Below are 16,929 nucleotides of genomic sequence, written 5' to 3' on the forward strand. Positions count from 1 at the left end.
TTCAGAACAAATATAAGTGATTATTAGTAAACATGATTGAGCTTATGAGAACAAAAGTGCGTGTGTGCCAAGCTCAGGCAGTGGAAATTTCATCCGAAGCTTCCACTGTTGTGGAAGAGGATAGGTCTGAGCAGTACAAGGCTAGCTCACCGCTCACTAAGCCATGGGAGCCAGAAGATCCTGATACAATACTGAACACTTATCAAATATTCACTGGTATTTATCATGTAATTCTGAGTTGATGTCATTACATCCCCTCCAAACAAAAAATAATTTATTCGCCGTGATAATTCTCTGCATATTTTCTGCCTTTTGTGGAACACTGAGGGATAGCAAGACTAGGGACATTTACCAAGGTTACAGAGCAAGGAGAAAGCTGCTTCTGGGGCTCAGACTCTGGGTTGTCTTAACTCTCAGGAGACTCTTCTAAGCCTACTGTCTTTTGGAACTGTATTCTGACTTGCTCGTGATGTTATATATAAAGATAGACACAACACAGAAAACTCTAGATGAAAGCAGGACTCCTGGTTTTCCAAACTTTTCCTCCTCCCCTTCCTCCTCCCCCTCCTCCTCCTCTTCCTCCTCCTCCTCCTCTTCCTCCTCCTCCTCCTCCTCCTCCTCCTCCTCCTCCTTTAACAGCCTGAGAACCTTGCTGTAGAAAAGAGTCAATGACATAGAAATGCTGAGCTACAAAGAATGACAAATGGCTCACTTTATATGCCCCCAAAGAACCCGTGGGGAGACTGGGAGACCAGTATTTGCCGCAGTATAAGAAGGCTCAGCTAAATATTGAATAAGATAGCTGTCTTTTGATTTATCTTTAAAATCTTCATAACTGCTTATTCTGTTTGATAGCTTTGCTTTTTTTTTTCCCTACCAAGGCTGTTTCTAAACTTCCATCCCTTTGTTCTCCTAACAGATGCTCTTAAAATACCCTTAAGGATTTCTGTGGGTGAAATTCAACCAGGCAACGATGGCTCTGAGGACTTTGAATGTGAACATACAATATGCACTTTAAATATCCGCAAACAGACATCATGGGAAGATTTTTCCAAAGCTGTGAGTCAGTCTCTGACAAATCACTTCCAAGCCATCTCTTCTGATGGATGGTGGAGTCTGGAAGATGGGACGTTTAATAACACTACTGACTCCTGCCTCGGTCTTGGCACCAGCAGTATACAATCCATCATGCTAGGTATATAAGCAGCCTTGAAGTAAAGCGAAAGTTAAATGTCTGGGTTTATTTGTATTTGTGGCCATCAGAGCCTGATAGTTAGTTCACTGATGAAACACATTGTAGGTTTGCTTGTGGCAGCTGCCACTACTGAAAACCTTGAGCCTTCATAAACAATGAAAACAATGAAGCCATTACATAACATCGCCTTGTTGCTATAAAAGTGCTTTTATGCCTCAAGTAATGTTAGAGAGTAAATAGCTTGAAAGATTTTGATGAGGTTTTGTTATTACACTTGTACTCCAGATAAATGTAAGAAACTAACCACATTATAGATGCTTGCTTACATATACCTTCTGAACTTAGTTCCAGATTTGCTCTCAGCCTCTGCCAAGTATGTTAGAGTATGTTAACAGCACAATAGGATAGTACAGGAGTCCAACGTGGTCTAGAATTGAAAGAAACCCTTTAATGAAGTTACATTCAAAGCTCCCACATGGGATAGTTCAGAGTGGTAATGGATTATTGCTAATTAACAGACTTACAAAGAACTTAGAAAGATAAGATCTGTTTTCCGGTGAGCACAGTATGAGCTCACAAAATATTCCTTGTCCCTGGCTATTTTTCTTTTTTTTTTAAGATCCAAATTAACATCTATTAAAAACACTCTTTGCAAGTTTTGTACATGATACTTTATGAAAGCACACCAAAGCCACATTGTATAGCTACATAGGTATTACAGAACGTGTCCAAAGCTACATGACTATTGAGCAAAGCAATCAGGATTCAACTTGAAGGCTAACCAAAACAAAAATGTACATGTTCATCAGCCCAACAGAACCATGCTTAAAAAGAATGGTCCAGTGAAGGAAAGGCAACCTTTACTGTTGCTTTTATGCATCAGTTTATATCAGAAGGTGTTTTTTGAAGAAAGTTTGCTTTAAAAATATATTCCCATTAGCTTTAGAGTAACTTACTTGTGACAACTTTAGGATGATAGTCAAAATATTATTATGGAACTATCATGTGATTTTAAAATTGCATCAAGAAAACAAAGCATGAGCACTTCTCTGGAATGCATTTTGCCCACCTAGTACAGGATGGGGCAGAGCACGACTCTGTGCTGAAGTCTGATATATGAAGACAAGACAGAGGTGTCCTGAAGGAAGTGGCCCTATGCCTGCTGTTGTGCAGTTAATCTGGAAACTGGTGACAAGGAGTGGTTATTCCCAACAGCCAATGAAAGCACTTCTATGAACACTGGCTGCCAGACAGTTGCAGGTTCACACTTATTACAGAGTTATAGCACGCCCAAGTAGATGTTTAGTTCTAAAAGTCATTGAGTTTTATAATCAGAGGGTTTGGTTTAGATTTTAGTACAGTTTTACTCTTTCTATAGCCAGTTTATAGTTGATGTTATTTTTAGTCTTGGTAAGTGGATTTTCTGAGTCATAATTAAAGAAACTGGAGCTCAGCTGAGATGCAGAGGGGCTAGAGGTTAAACAAGGTCTGGGGCTGTGCTGAGATAGATAACCTGAAATAGTTGGCCTCAGATCTGGAAACAATACCAAACAGTTCTGGAACCTTCCATAGAAAATGACCTGGAGACTAGATGGTGAAGGATCAGATGTTCTTCAAAATGCTGCGACTTGATGGTGAAGTAGGCAGTGGTTTCAGGATATAAAACTTTTGAGAACTTGGCCTTGGAAACATCTGGATATATTTTTGTTCTTTAGATATTGCCATAAAGTACTGTTTTAAAGAAGTTGTTAGAATGAACAAGTTTCCCTTTGACCTTATACAAAAAGTTCCCTGAGGAGTTCATTGCCATTTGGATGCCCTGTTGCCTCACATGCTCTGAACTCTTCAACAGCTTCCAGAGGAGAATGTGTTGGCCATTATGAAAGCACCGCTTGGGCTCTCTGTGACCTTGGCTCTCCATGACCTTCTATTTCCCTTTCTTCAACTAGGAAGTATGTCATGGTCAACTGGTCAGAGCTTGCCCCAGTCCCCGTGGGACTTCATGAAGAAGAAGAAGGTGGAGCAAGTCACAGTGCTCTTGTCAGGTGACGAGTGGTCTTCCAACCTAGTGTAATGCCTAAGGCGCATGTGCCTCACCATAGGCTCACACAGGGCCAGTTCCTAAACCTCAGTGTTCTGTCTGCTTGCTTCTTGAAGTATTTGTGTATGACCTCCTACTATGAGGTCATTACATGTTTTCTGAAATATCTGATTAAGGGTGAAGGAAGACTTGGAAGTTGGGGTTCTGTCACCCTTGGTTATGTGTGCCCTGCTCATAGACTCCAACTGCTCTCATTATGTCCCTCATTAGAAACAACCTAAAGGCAAACTGGCCTTGTGCTAGGAGTGGCAGACTGGTTTAAAAAAGAAATGTCTGTGGTTACTGTCAACCATGATGTATGTCTGATATGATTATATTGTAATGGTACACATGACTATTAAGAAAGTATCTACTATTTTCAGGCTGTGTTTTTATTTATAACATAATGCAAGTATAATGTCATTCAGTGGTCATAGCAGTCCAGTAAGTTCTTAACCTCTTACTTTCAATTTATGCATAAAACTGATAAATTTTCTTATATAATATCTAGTTATTAATATATGGTATATTTACTGTTTATTAACCCTGAATTATAAAATGTTGCTGATTTCTTCATCTATCTCCCACAGTTAGGAATAGACTTTCAAAAAAAAAAGTGTTGACCAAAAGTTTTCAGGTCTGAATTATATTCATGGCATTTTTTAAAATTGAGTATCCACCCTAGAAAACATTCAACCCAGGTGTTGTCAGAACTTAAGGTGGGGACAGAACCTAAAAGAAGATCCTGGACTTGTACAATAATATTAGACAAGACTAAAGCTTTCCAGAGACTGGGTTATCTGTGTTAGCTTTTGCTAACAAACAGTGAAGTACTGAGCCCAACAGCTTGCATGCTCAGCTCCAGAGTTGCAGCTGGACTCTGGAGGTCCTGGCTGTAATTGTTAAAAAGGTCAGTGGACCTTCTTGGGGTGGGAGGTGGCAAGGATCAACTATGAAGCTTTCAGGTTCCCAGGGGCACTAGCTGTTTAGAAATCAGTAATCAGATGTCAAAGTCACTCTTACGTTTCTTGGTCAAATGTCAGCTCCTCTAAGTCCAATGGTATCCCATTTCTTTCATGGTAGCTTGTGTGGTGTCTTGATCATATGTACTTCATTAGGAAAGGCCAATTTTCCTTCTCTGTGTATATTTCTCACAGGTCCCCAAGAAGGCTCCCTCAGTAGTGTGACTTATGCATCCATGATCCCACTTCAGATGCTGCAGAACTACCTCAGACTGGTATGTTGGCACTGTCATCATCATTACTGAAACATCCATCAGGTGGTCCATATGGATAAGTATGGGAGCCCACATACCTTGTCTTTTGGATTAGTACATTGTTTTCCCTAACTTTCCCCTCCCTGGTAGGCTGTTCATCACTGGCCTGGATTTCTGTCACAATGATCCAGATGTCCATTTCTTTGTTCTACAGAGACTATCTGTGACCACTAAAATGCTTTAACTTGTATAAGAACATATTACCTGCCCCTTAATAAGGATGTGCCATCAAATACTAGACACAGAAAGGAATGGATATATATATACATATATATGTATATATATGTGTGTGTGTATATATATATATATATATATATATATATATATATATATATATATCAAGTTTCTTTACTCTAAGCTTTTACAGTTTAAAGTTGAGTAAATAAGTTCACAGCAGTTGAACTGTTGGTTTGGCCACTTTTACAGGAACCAAATTCATTAGAGATTAAGGACTGAAGTTTATTCTTTTCACATATCTAACTTGCAGCAGGTGAGAGGTCTGGGCAGGGCGAACATCCAAGTTCCATGGTCTCAGCAACATATCCTCCTGTTACTGCTTGCAGCCCATGGACCAGAATTTTATGTCAGTCCCCTACTGAGCAAATCCGTCTTGCTGTGTTATAACCATGTTTCCTGCTCAAACTAGGCAGTATGTTCCTAATAATAAGAAGAGAAATATGAATATCAAGGAAAGCAGTAAATTCAGATACAAAACAGACAAGAAAATATGGTACATTTGTTACAGACTTAGTAGATGTAGGTAATACACCAAGTGTTTTTACTTGTCTTTTTAATTCATAATATCCCTACAAGTTTGATAATGTTACCTCCATTTCAAATAAGTAAGGCAAAGAGAGGTTAAGAAGATCTTATGATCAAAGCAGCACACATAGTCACTGATGGAACCCAAATGATAGAAGTGCCAATGACACCCTGTGTCTGAGTGAGATCTACTGGAACTACTATGAATACCATAACACAATAAATAAATAAATAAAAGCTCTGCTGGCTCCCTTAGGCAGCCTTCAAAAAAGTAGTTAGATTGGGACTCTTTACATAAGTTGTTTCCATCAGATTTAAATTATTTAAATTAATGATTTGGTAAAGCTATGAACTGATAAAGCTGACCTCGGATTCTGGACCCACATTGTACTCTCAGCCAGGGAGAGCTTTCTTTATCAGGCCTCTCTGTGGGACACTTTCACTTTTCTCTCTTTGCTTTAGTTTCCTTTCCCTTCTAAGCATCGAATATGCCCAATAGGAAGAACTTCAGCTAATTCCTTACTTAAATTAAAGCTCAGGGCCGGCCCCCTGATTGTCAGAAATATGAGCTTCAGGCTGCGGGTATAGCTACTTCGTCTCCCTTATCCCTTCACACCATCTCCATAGTAAGCAAGGTTTTAATCAAGGGCTAAATTGTCTCAATCCAAAAACAATGATAGTTTTAAAGATTTTGATGGGTTTTATGTTACTGTTACTGTGATGAGACACCCATAGCCAAAAGAAATTTAGAGAGAAAAGGGTTTATTTTGCTCACAGTTCGTCATCAAAAACAGTGAAGGCAGGAACCTGGAGATAGAAATTGATTTAGTGGCCATAGAAGAGTACTGCTCATTGGCTCTTATAGAACCTTCTCTATGTATATTTCTCTATGGTGTACCTTTACTAACCTTCTCTATGTATAACCTGCTTCTTATAGAACTTAGTACTATCAGCCCAAGGATGGCCTCATCCACAATGGGCTGGCCTCTCCCCTAAGAATCGCTAATTAAGGGTATATTCCACTGGTCTATAGCTAGACCTTATGGAGACAATTAACAAAGATCTTTTCCTTTTACTTTAGTGGTTCTGGTCTCTTGATAATTACAGCCAATTCTTTAGCTTCAGCTGAACAGACACCATATATTTTTTACCCAGAAGGCCAGGTAGAGCCTTTGTATGCCTGGGAAACATCACAAAGCAGAACTCCATTATCTGTACTGCTTCCAACATTTGTATTTCCCAAGTGCCCACAGACCATTTCACTGATGTCTCAACACTCAGTGGCCTTTCTTTCCCAACGTTCCAAATCCTTCCATAATCATTCCCCAAACAACATGACCAGGTGTGCTACAGGGATACTCCACTCCTTGTACTAACTTGTCTTGGTTAGGGTTACTATCACTGTGATGAGGCACCATAACCAAAAGCAACTTGGGGAGGGAAGGTTCTATTTCACTCAAAGATCCATGTAACAGCTCATCATCAAAAACTAGCAAGGACAAGAGCCTGACGGCAGGAACTGATGCAGCAGTCATGGAAGCTGCTGCTTCCTGTTTTGCTCAGCCTGCTTTCTTACAGAACTCAACACTACAACCCCATGAATGGCTCCACATAAAATGAGCTGGGCACTCCCCTCAAGACTCACTAATTAGGAAATGCTCTACAGGCCTGGTAGAAACATTTTCTTAATAGAGATTTCTTCAGCTCAGATGACTCTAGCTTGTGTCAAGTTGACATAAAACTAGCCACTACACTTTATTTTTTAACACTTCATTCCATTAAATAGAGAAACACTCCAGTGAGCCAACAGGGAAGTATGGTTTTATAAACATAGAAGACCTAAAGCTAGGGCTGTAAATTCAAGGGTAGCCTAGGTTACAAAACTGAGCCCTTATCTTAAAACAACAACAACAACAAAAAAAACAAACCAAGAAAAACAGAGGGCTTTGGTTTTTATAGTTTCAATAAACTAATGTATATACTGTATGACTTTGCATATGTAAATTGTAATTTCTCTTGTGTCTCTCTTATGTCTGTTCTATGAAGAGTGACCTCAAAAATGTGTTACAAATCACAAAACACAAAGGAATACATTTTCACTTATCTTTTTAATTGAGCAGACTTCTAGATCATTACAAACATTCTTTTTTTTTTTTTTTTTTCAAGACAGGGTTTCTCTGTGTTGCCCTGGCTGTCCTGGAACTCACTCTGTAGACCAAACTCAGAAATCCGCCTGCCTCTGCCTCCCAAGTGCTGGGATTAAAGGCGTGCGCCACCACCACACGGCCATTACATACATTCTAACTCCACTGGTAGTTCTGCTCAAAAATTTCAAGTATTACCAATCACATGACTGGTAATTAGATTTTGTGCTTTCTCATCAAATAGTGTATGGTTTCCTGGCTACTATTTCAAATGTGTATATCACATACCTGGGAGTGACTGATGATTTAAGTTCAGAAACAGTTTATGTGTTTAAGTTGACAGTAACAATCATTCATGCCTCAAAGACAATAAATAATTTCTTTGAAACTGTGTGTCAGGAGAGGCTGCAATGAAATTCCTAGCTGTAAAGCATGAACTTTTAGGTGACAGCTATCCCGATTTTAATTGGCACAGTAATGTCCTATTATTTTTCTAGTCTTTCTTGCGTCTAATGTCTCAGCATAGATGGCCTCAAACTGTCTCTGGGCAGCAGCTCTTATGCAGACTGTGTATGACAAGTGGAATGGCAAACAAAAGTTGAGGTTTTATTGCTTTAAAACACCACAAATCTGAAGACACATCTCAGTTCCTACATGGACAGCAATGGACAGCTCTTGTATTAATCCCCATTCTGTGAGAAAGCATCATAGAAAGGGGAAAAAATTAAAGAATGGATAGGCCATTGTTGAGGTTACTAGTTTCCAGAATCACTGTGCTTCATAAAGCCCTGATTGGCACATGATGTGGGACCCCAAGAGGATGTGAAGACACAAGACTAAATTGGAGTAGTATCAAGTCATGATAATGAGGCCAGTGTACCTTTACTAACAAGCAAAAGTGTCATGCTATAGCAGAATAACTCTGGTGACTGTGACACAAGCTATAATTTTAGGTGTTGAACTTGATTTCATTTTTTCAAACAGATTTCCTATCACCAGCTCCATCCAAAACAGTATTAGCTTACATATCAGTCTGTCTAGCCGTAGAGCCCTCTGCTGGAGACATGAAGCATAGAGCATGATTTTATATTATACCCACGAGTTTGACATTTAGAGAAATGTGATATGATAACTCTGAGATGGATAAATTATTTTCTTGACAAAGCCTTTCATATCCATATCAATTTCGTAGCTATAATTTACTTCAGTAATTAATTTGTTTGCTTAAAAATGATCATCAAAATACCTATACATCAGTTGATTAAAGGAAAATAATCAACAAAAGAATTGATAATACATGAAATGTGAAAAGATCATTATTGGAAAGTATATTTTAAAATACAAATGATCAGGACTCTTGTACATTTGTTTTCTCTTTACCTACGCAGTAACTTATTTGTTTATATTCTATTGTACTTCATGGAGGATATTATAAAGCATAAACTTGAAGAGTTTACTGCTTGGAAAAAAAGGTCCTTTCAATAGATTTTAAATTGTTTCCTGTCCTTTGCACCCTAAAAAAGTATATGTGCTAACAGGTGAGGTGTGGCTGTTTGTAGCTTATCTCAGAAGCTGGACCCTTTGCTGTTATATGATTTCAGAGTCAGTCTCCAGGAAGTGTAGACAGCTTGACAGGGGAGCTGTAATGAATAGAGCACTCTTGTTTTCAGCAGCAAAACAAGATTAAATTGCAAGGCCAGTTGAAAATCTCAAGGGCAGAATGTTCAGTAAATCCTGGAAATCTGTATCCCATTTCACTGGTATGAAACAATCCCTTCCTTGTGAAGGAATTTCTGTCCAGCAACTCAGAGCGATTTGGGATTAATTTGAAGAGCTGAAGAGCTATGGTGTAGAATTGCACCTGAGCAGCAATATCTAGTGCACAATTTACCACTGAAATGCTTTTTGAAAAGTGACAAAACCTCAGAAAAACAGAACTGAGGTCTCCATTAGTGAGGCACTGAGACTTCCCTACTGCCTTGGGAGTATTAGGCTCGTTTTTCTGACCCCTCCCTGAAATGAAGTAGGAAACACTTTCACCCCTCCCTTACCATTTCCCCAGTGATTCAAAACTGTAAGACTGACACCAGCGAAAAACCTGAGCAGTTAGGCTCCACTTTGACTGCACAGTGAGAGTCTCATCTGCTCTATCAGTCAGAATCCTTTCATATCCATTAGACAACGTAGAGATACCTGGGTAAAGAAGTCGATGAAGATTGGTGAGACCATGCTGAGGCCTGAGAGGTGCATTACTCATGAGCACTTTTGTGGAATTGGAAAGAAACAGCTGCCCTTCATCCTTGTGCTCTTATCTGTCATGTTGGACAGCAGGATCCCACAACCATTGTTGGAGCCTATAGTTTAATCAATGACTTATAGATATGAATCAGTCATTCACCCAGTGACCTAAGGGACTTTAGCTAGCAAAGTGAATCCAGGAGTAGCACCCACTTCTTGTGTTAATGTAACACGTTCACCATGGTCTTATAACATTTAAACAATAAAATGTTAATGTCACACCTACAGGAGAATACTGTCATTCTGAAGATGCTGCTTTAAAAAATGTCAGACACTAGATAGCTTATAATAGAGATTTACAGGCACCCTTCTGCAGGCCAGGATATTCAAGACCAAGGCACCAGCAGTACAGTAAAGTGAGGGTCTATTTTCTGGTATATCTTCTTACTGTATTCTAATATGGTAGGACGGGCAAGGAATTTTACTCTATTACTTTTCATAAGAAGTATTGATACCTCCTGTCATAATTAGGGTTACTATTGCTATGATGAAATGTCACAATCAAAATAAGTTCAGGAAGAAAGGGTTTATTTTGCTTATACTTTGATGACACTATTCATCATAGAAGGACTTCAGGGCAAGAACTCAAACAGGGCAGGAACCTGGAACTATGAGCTGATTCAGAGGATATGGGGGGAAAATGTGATGTTTGTTAGCTTCCTCTGGATGGTTTGCTCATTCTGCCTTCTTATAGAACTCAAGACCACCACCCCAGGGATAGCAACACCCACAATGGGCAGGCCATCCCATATACATCACTAAGTAAGAAATTGCCTATAGATTCGCCTATAGCCTGATCCTGTGGAGGCATTTCTCAATTGGAGCTCCCGTCCCTCAGATGACTCTAGCTTGTATCAAATTGACATAAAAACCAGCCAGATTAACTCTTAGGGAAACTATTCCTAATTTTACCATCTTAGAACCAGTCAGAATTTCTCCATATGCATGGTGGTGGGGTGGGGGGTACAGATCCTAGCCATAGAAAAACCAGACCAATAAAATAATAAAATATGGGCAATTCTCTAGACTGCAAAGAGATAAAACTGTAAAATCAATGCAAGAGATTTGTGGAAAATCCAGACTGGATGGCAAAGGACAGTGTTGGAAAGCAGTTGGGTGAAGTAAGGAAGTAGACGAGTAACTGGAGATGCTGTGGCATGAGGGTGTACTCAAACCAGTAGAGAATAAAATGGAGATGGTGAATAGCCAATGGTGTATAAAGCTATCTCAGGGAGCTCTCTCAACCTACCAACCAGAAGGTCAGAGCTACAGTAATGCCATTAGATGCAGATGTATTCACAATGAACAAAGAGAACTATTGAAGTTGTTCCTTAGAAATATAAAAAACCAGTAGAGAGTAACAAAATCATAATGGTTAAAATTTTCTAAGCTAGACAAAAATAAAAAAATAAAAATTAAAAATGCCCCATTCCATAGATTCTATTTAAGAATGAGAGGAAGAGGCCATTACTAGACAAATCTCATCATCATTTTTAATGATGACAGGTATAATCCTGTATATTCTTCAGGATTCCCACCAAGTACAAGTGAGAACGATTATTACTCATTAATATTCTTCAATTATATTATTTTTTCCTGAGGTTGTTTATGGCATGGCAACTCCTCAGCCTAGAAACTCAACCTCAGCTGTACTTTCCAGACTATCCTTACATTTCTGGAGAATACCCTGCTTCAGTCTTGGTCCTTACCTACACATCTGCCATTGGCTTGATAGGCCACCAATAGCACAGAAAACCACATTGTCAGTGCTGCGTTCAGTCTATGGTGTTCAGGATGTTACATTCCCTGGGTAGCTATAGCCACCATTAGGCATTAGTAAGTTTGTACTGAAGGCTTACCAATAACAGAACAGTGATTAACATCAGAGAAAAGTCACTCATGGCTATCAGAAACATGGTCATTTGTACCCTAACTGCCAGTCCTAAGGGGACTCCATCAAGGGGCCCTGAAGAATGATTCTTTTTAGCTTCTTCTCTCTAGCTCACAGGGTAATGTCTGGCAGGTGTTCCTTGTGTGCTCCTATACCTTGAAAACATTCCTGTAGCTTCTATAGACATTGTGTGCCTCTGTACCTTGAATATATTCCTGTAGTTTCTATAGACATCATTGTGTGCCCCTGTACCCTGAATATATTTCTATACCTTCTATAGACATATCTTAGTTTCCAGGGGAGAGGAGGCACAGTTGAAGTTTTTAAGGACTTCACAAGTCTAGTAAATACTCCTATTCTCAAATAGCTTTCTTCTTTTGGATGCCTGGGGTAACTGGGACCTCCGTCCCTGTGTACCACCCCTTTCCTTGTCAAGCTCACATCTTTACCCAGGATTCTTCTTGCTTTCGAACAGGTTGAGCAATATCATAATGTCATTTTCCATGGCCCAGAAGGAAGCTTGCAAGACTACATAGCAAATCAGCTTGCCCTCTGCATGAAGGTATTGAGTATTTCTATACTATTACTATATTTAAAAAAAAAACTGGGAAGACTATAGAACTAATATCCCCGTTTTGTTATCACAGCACAGACAGATGGCTGCAGGATTCCCCTGTGAAATAGTGAGAGCCGAGGTGGATTCAGGTTTTTCCAAGGAACAGCTAGTAGATGTGTTCATCAGTAATGGTAAGACCTTTTCAAGGAGCTGGCTTGCGATAACTCACAGGCATGTTCGTCACTGAAGCCATTCTAAGGAAATAACCTTCATAATTAGTCTACTTTTTAGTTGTTCAGTGGCTATGGATTGAAAACTGGGAGCCCAAGTGAACACTTGCAAAAAACTATTTCTGTCTATGCTATTGTATTTGTTGGTCATCCTGAATTTTCTCCTTTATTTTTCTAAAGCGCTCATTGTTTTGAGCATGCTATGTAACTCTCAGCAGGGATACAGCAAGAGAAGAGGTAATACAAGCAGCTCCCCTTAGTAGGGCTGCATATCACATTTTGACATTGCCTGCAATTGGTGCTTCATGTTGATAAAAATGAAATAAACCAAGATTGAGTTCAGTTTTCTCACTCACACATTTCCTGTAAAGATGTCCTTGGTATTTTCATACCTGGAGTACACTTTTGCCTCCAACTGGCCATTAGTGTGCCATCGATTAGCATTTTGGTAAATACATTGCATGTACCAGTTAACTCACTTGACCTCTATAGCAGCCTTCTGCAAGTAGCCAACGTTGTATCTATTCCCAGGAATAGGGTAGCAGAACCACATGTAAATGTTTCTTGATATAAATTATTCATGAGGTCTTTCACAGCTTGACAACCCAAGTTTCACTACAGGTGACACTGTTGAAATAACCTGGAATGGCACAGTTATGACACAATGCTGAAACGGGTCAACTTTAGTTCCAAGAAGGTCTAGCCACAGACCTGTCTGGGGGAAAAGCTGTAAGATTCAAAGAGGATAAGTTTAGACCTTCTAAATTTTAATAGAACGGGCTATGCCTTGTCTTTAAACTGGGAGGAATTACCCTGTAGCCAGGGCTCACCTACAGACCAAGCTTAGGATGACAAAAATCATCTGCAGATTCTAAGTCATAAAATAAAGTTAAAAATGATTTTGGAGAACAATTGAGCATTCTTTAAGCCTTGAAGTACACTTTGGAAGTATGTCTTACAATCTTAATGTCTGCCTGCCTACAGGCTAGTCTTTGACCAGAAACCAGGAAATAGATACAGAATACTATTTTCTTTCATGCTATTTCAATAGTAGCTAACATTTATTAACTTTAACTTTGGCGTGCCCTGTTTTAAAGCACGTCTTTGTAACTAGTAGCTTTCAGACAGACCATTCAGTGTTCCTGGTTGGTGATCTTGAAAACACTTGAGATGATGTTGTGTGTTCTACCATCAACACAGTAAGAACATAGACTAGGACTCAGACCCAAGGAATCTAGTTGGAGCTTGGTCTTCCTCAATCCCAAATATAGATCTTGAAAGATTCTCTGTGCTAACTGGCATTTCTCCTTCAATTATTTAACAATAGTCTCCTACAGCTTTTCAGCTTTCAGGACGATGTCTAATCAAGGTTGACAATGTAAAATGATTTATTCTCAGCAACTCAGAGTAGATAGTCAAGTACGGACTGAGCTTTGCTGTTAACATAGCTAGAAAAGCTAGAAAGCACTAAGTTAAGGCATGAAGGATGTAAGGGGGACCAGCCCAACACTGCAGAATTGATACTTGGCATCTTCTTACAAAGAACACTCCCAGTCTGAAAACCTGGAGAGAGGCACACCATGTCTTAAATCTCAGCTGCTACAGGGGTGGTTCTCTACCCTTTTTAGGACCTTTCCCCTAGGAAACATCCATAGAGTTTATTTCTGTCTCCTCACCTCACCTAAGTATAGCGTTAACAGTAGGAGAGCTCTTGGGACTTTGACTTTGAACTCCATGTTACATCATGAACTCTTTGAAAGCTGCTTCTATAGCTTATACTTTTATTTGCTTGAGTGACTGAGTGAATGACCTTTTGCAGGAGGTAACCCTAGAAAGAAAAAAAGGAAGAAAAGAAAGAAAGATACGGTTTTACCTGTTCAGGAAAGGAGATAGAAATATGAGCAAATACAACAGGAAATGATAAGCCATAAGACTTGTGAAAATGCAGTGTTTGGAGGTTTTGTTTTGTTTATTGTAATACTTCGGATCCATCTCAGCACCTTGTACTGAAAGGAAAGAGCTATGCCATGAGCCCCCAAGGTGACAATTTTAAGCAGTATATTCGATTAATTAGTAAATTAATAAGGAGAGAGATCCATCTTCACCTTAAATTCAGAGAAAAAGAATAGGAAAGGTTGCATCATCTCTGAATACAGAAGAATATTTTGTATTTATCTAGTGATTTTAAAGGATCAATACTTCCCTTCAGTTTTTAGTAGCAAGACCAAGACCAAAATGGTGAGGTTTGACTACTGCACCCCTGTCTACAGTGGCCTGAGCACTTTAGGGTCCATTGTTTGATTTCCTCTCCCTGCCTCTAAGTTTTGTCAAATCTGTTTCCTCCTCTGAGTCTTCATCAGCCCTTCTTATTTCCCCCTCTCTCGCTTCTTCAGCAAGTCCTCCTCAGTGATTATTGAAGGATCATTCTAGGAGGCAAAAGCCCTCATAAGTGTTCCCTGATATTATACTCCGAAGGCTCCAGAATAAAAGTTAAAGTTCTTAGAATGTTACATCAAGAACATTGTGGTCTAGCTTGTCATTTGTGCCTACTTCTCTGGATGTCTCAAACACCCTCCACCATTCTCATCCTTTCAGTGGGATCCACTGCTGCTAAGTCATGACTGGGAAAGAAGGTGGTGTAGAATAGGTGTGGATACTATACCCAGGGAGCCCCAGGAAGGGATCATGGGTCTGTGGGTATCTGTGCTTTCTCCAAGCAGAAAGAGCTAGCCAGAAGTGATCCTTTGAATATGGAACACCTCAGGGAAGGGAAGACACATCCTTGAAGCCGAAAGGGCCCCCTAGCTTGTTGTACTGTAGCTTTTAGACAAATTAGGTGTAACATTTGTCTGCCAACAGCACTATTGCCCTTTTTTCTTTTTCAAGAAGATGAAATGACGAGATGGCATTGTAGAGAAACACACTGATCTGCGATGTTCTATGTCCTAATGGGTCTTAACCTTATTTTCTTCAAAGGGGAGACATGAGCCTTTGGTTAGACCAGCACCAGACTGTTGAATTTTATCTTCCACCAAGCATATTAGCACATATTTGTTCTCGTCTGCATGTCTGAGGGGTACAATGTGAAAGGGACCACAAAGAATGCATTAAAAGAACAAAACAGCCCAAGAAGCCAGAGGAGCAGAAGCTGAACAAACTTAGCTTTAAGAAGCCAACCCTTACGTGGGGAGTAAAATGCAGAGGAGCCAGGGAAGAGTAAGAAGAATGAGGGAGCTTGCAGAGGACCACAAATCACTTTGTGTCCATGTAGTTCAAGATGACATTTTCCTCTCATTTTAGCCCTGTCACATGACTCTGTTGTTTGGCTGGGAGGGCGTGAATACATATTGCAGTTGGCTCAGGTTCTTCTGCCATACAAGGTATGAAGCTGGGTCATCAAGACAGATGGCAGTTTAAATTACATGTGACACAAAGTCGGGGTGGGGGGAAAACAATTTAAACACTAGGTCAATATTTTCATATATAATGCTTTGAGTCCCTTGGAGAGCTTTTATGTATTGAGGTGTAAAAGAAATGGGATTACTGTAGTGATGGTAGACAAATATGCTAATTACAGCCTCCCATAGATGAGATGACCTCATTGGGCCCTGTGTTACTGGAGGCCATCCCTGCACTGGTCACTTTGTGACACTCAGAGATTTGCCCCTGCAGTGACTGGAGTAGGCAGTGTATGAAAGTGGTTATTTTCAGTCCCCCAAAAGGGTGGTTATAAACAGTTGTGCTAGGTTACTAGGTTCAGACCAAGGAGTGGTGCTGTTGAATCAGCCATGTAGGATTTTAACTGAAGGTTATGCAGAGTTGAGACCTACCTGTGAACCTCGGTATCCAGTTAGGATTGCCAGTCTCTGTAAGAAAGAAACCGACCAGTGCACTCAACGTTTGGAAGAAAAAAAGAATGGTTTCAGAAGTGAGCTTGGAAGTAGCATAGAGCCAAGGGGGCTCAAAGGGCTGTGTTTCATGATACATGACAAAAGAAGTCCCCAGGCAGAAATAAAATGGAGTGAGTTGTACAGTGCAGTAGATATTGGCCTTCGTGACACCTCCCTGTCATAGAGAACTTGTACAAAATGGGAGCACCTACCACATCTCTATGAATCAGAATCGCTGATAATACAAGGGGTGGATGCCAGGTGATTTTACCACAGCACAAAGCAAAGCTGCTGCTGTTGCTGCTGTGTGGCTGTTGACCACAGAGGTGAGGTGGCTGCTTGAACCTGTTGAATTAGTGTGGTGCCATGATGTCTGAGTTCACCCCCAAGGTACTTTCTCTTACAAGTCTTTCAATGCACCAGTGCTGTCTAGGACTAAGCTGCAACCAGCCTTTAAAGTGCTACCTGTGCCATTTCTTAAAAGCAGATGGTCTTCTCCTGTCTGTCCACTTGTTACCATGTCACACCTCCCACTAGCCCTCATTTCAGCATGTCTTTCTTTCTTCTTCTTCTTCTTCTTCTTCTTCTTCTTCTTCTTCTTCTTCTT

General features: G+C 40.0%; 1 protein-coding gene across 2 annotated transcripts in view; it reads left to right on the forward strand.

Annotated features, from left to right (window-relative positions):
• Window positions 1-16,929, forward strand: part of Cttnbp2 (cortactin binding protein 2) — a 143,600-nt gene that overhangs the window by 101,145 nt on the left and 25,526 nt on the right. For both annotated transcript variants that reach the window (XM_028778429.1, XM_028778430.1), the window contains exons 10-14: window positions 920-1,195; window positions 3,145-3,240; window positions 4,433-4,512; window positions 12,122-12,208; window positions 12,294-12,393. In XM_028778429.1, coding sequence (XP_028634262.1) covers window positions 920-1,195; window positions 3,145-3,240; window positions 4,433-4,512; window positions 12,122-12,208; window positions 12,294-12,393 — 639 coding nt within the window. The remainder of the gene's footprint in view (window positions 1-919; window positions 1,196-3,144; window positions 3,241-4,432; window positions 4,513-12,121; window positions 12,209-12,293; window positions 12,394-16,929) is intronic.

Source organism: Grammomys surdaster, unplaced genomic scaffold, assembly GCF_004785775.1.
Source record: "Grammomys surdaster isolate TR1022 unplaced genomic scaffold, NIH_TR_1.0 335, whole genome shotgun sequence".
Classification (NCBI taxonomy): Eukaryota; Metazoa; Chordata; class Mammalia; order Rodentia; family Muridae; genus Grammomys; species Grammomys surdaster.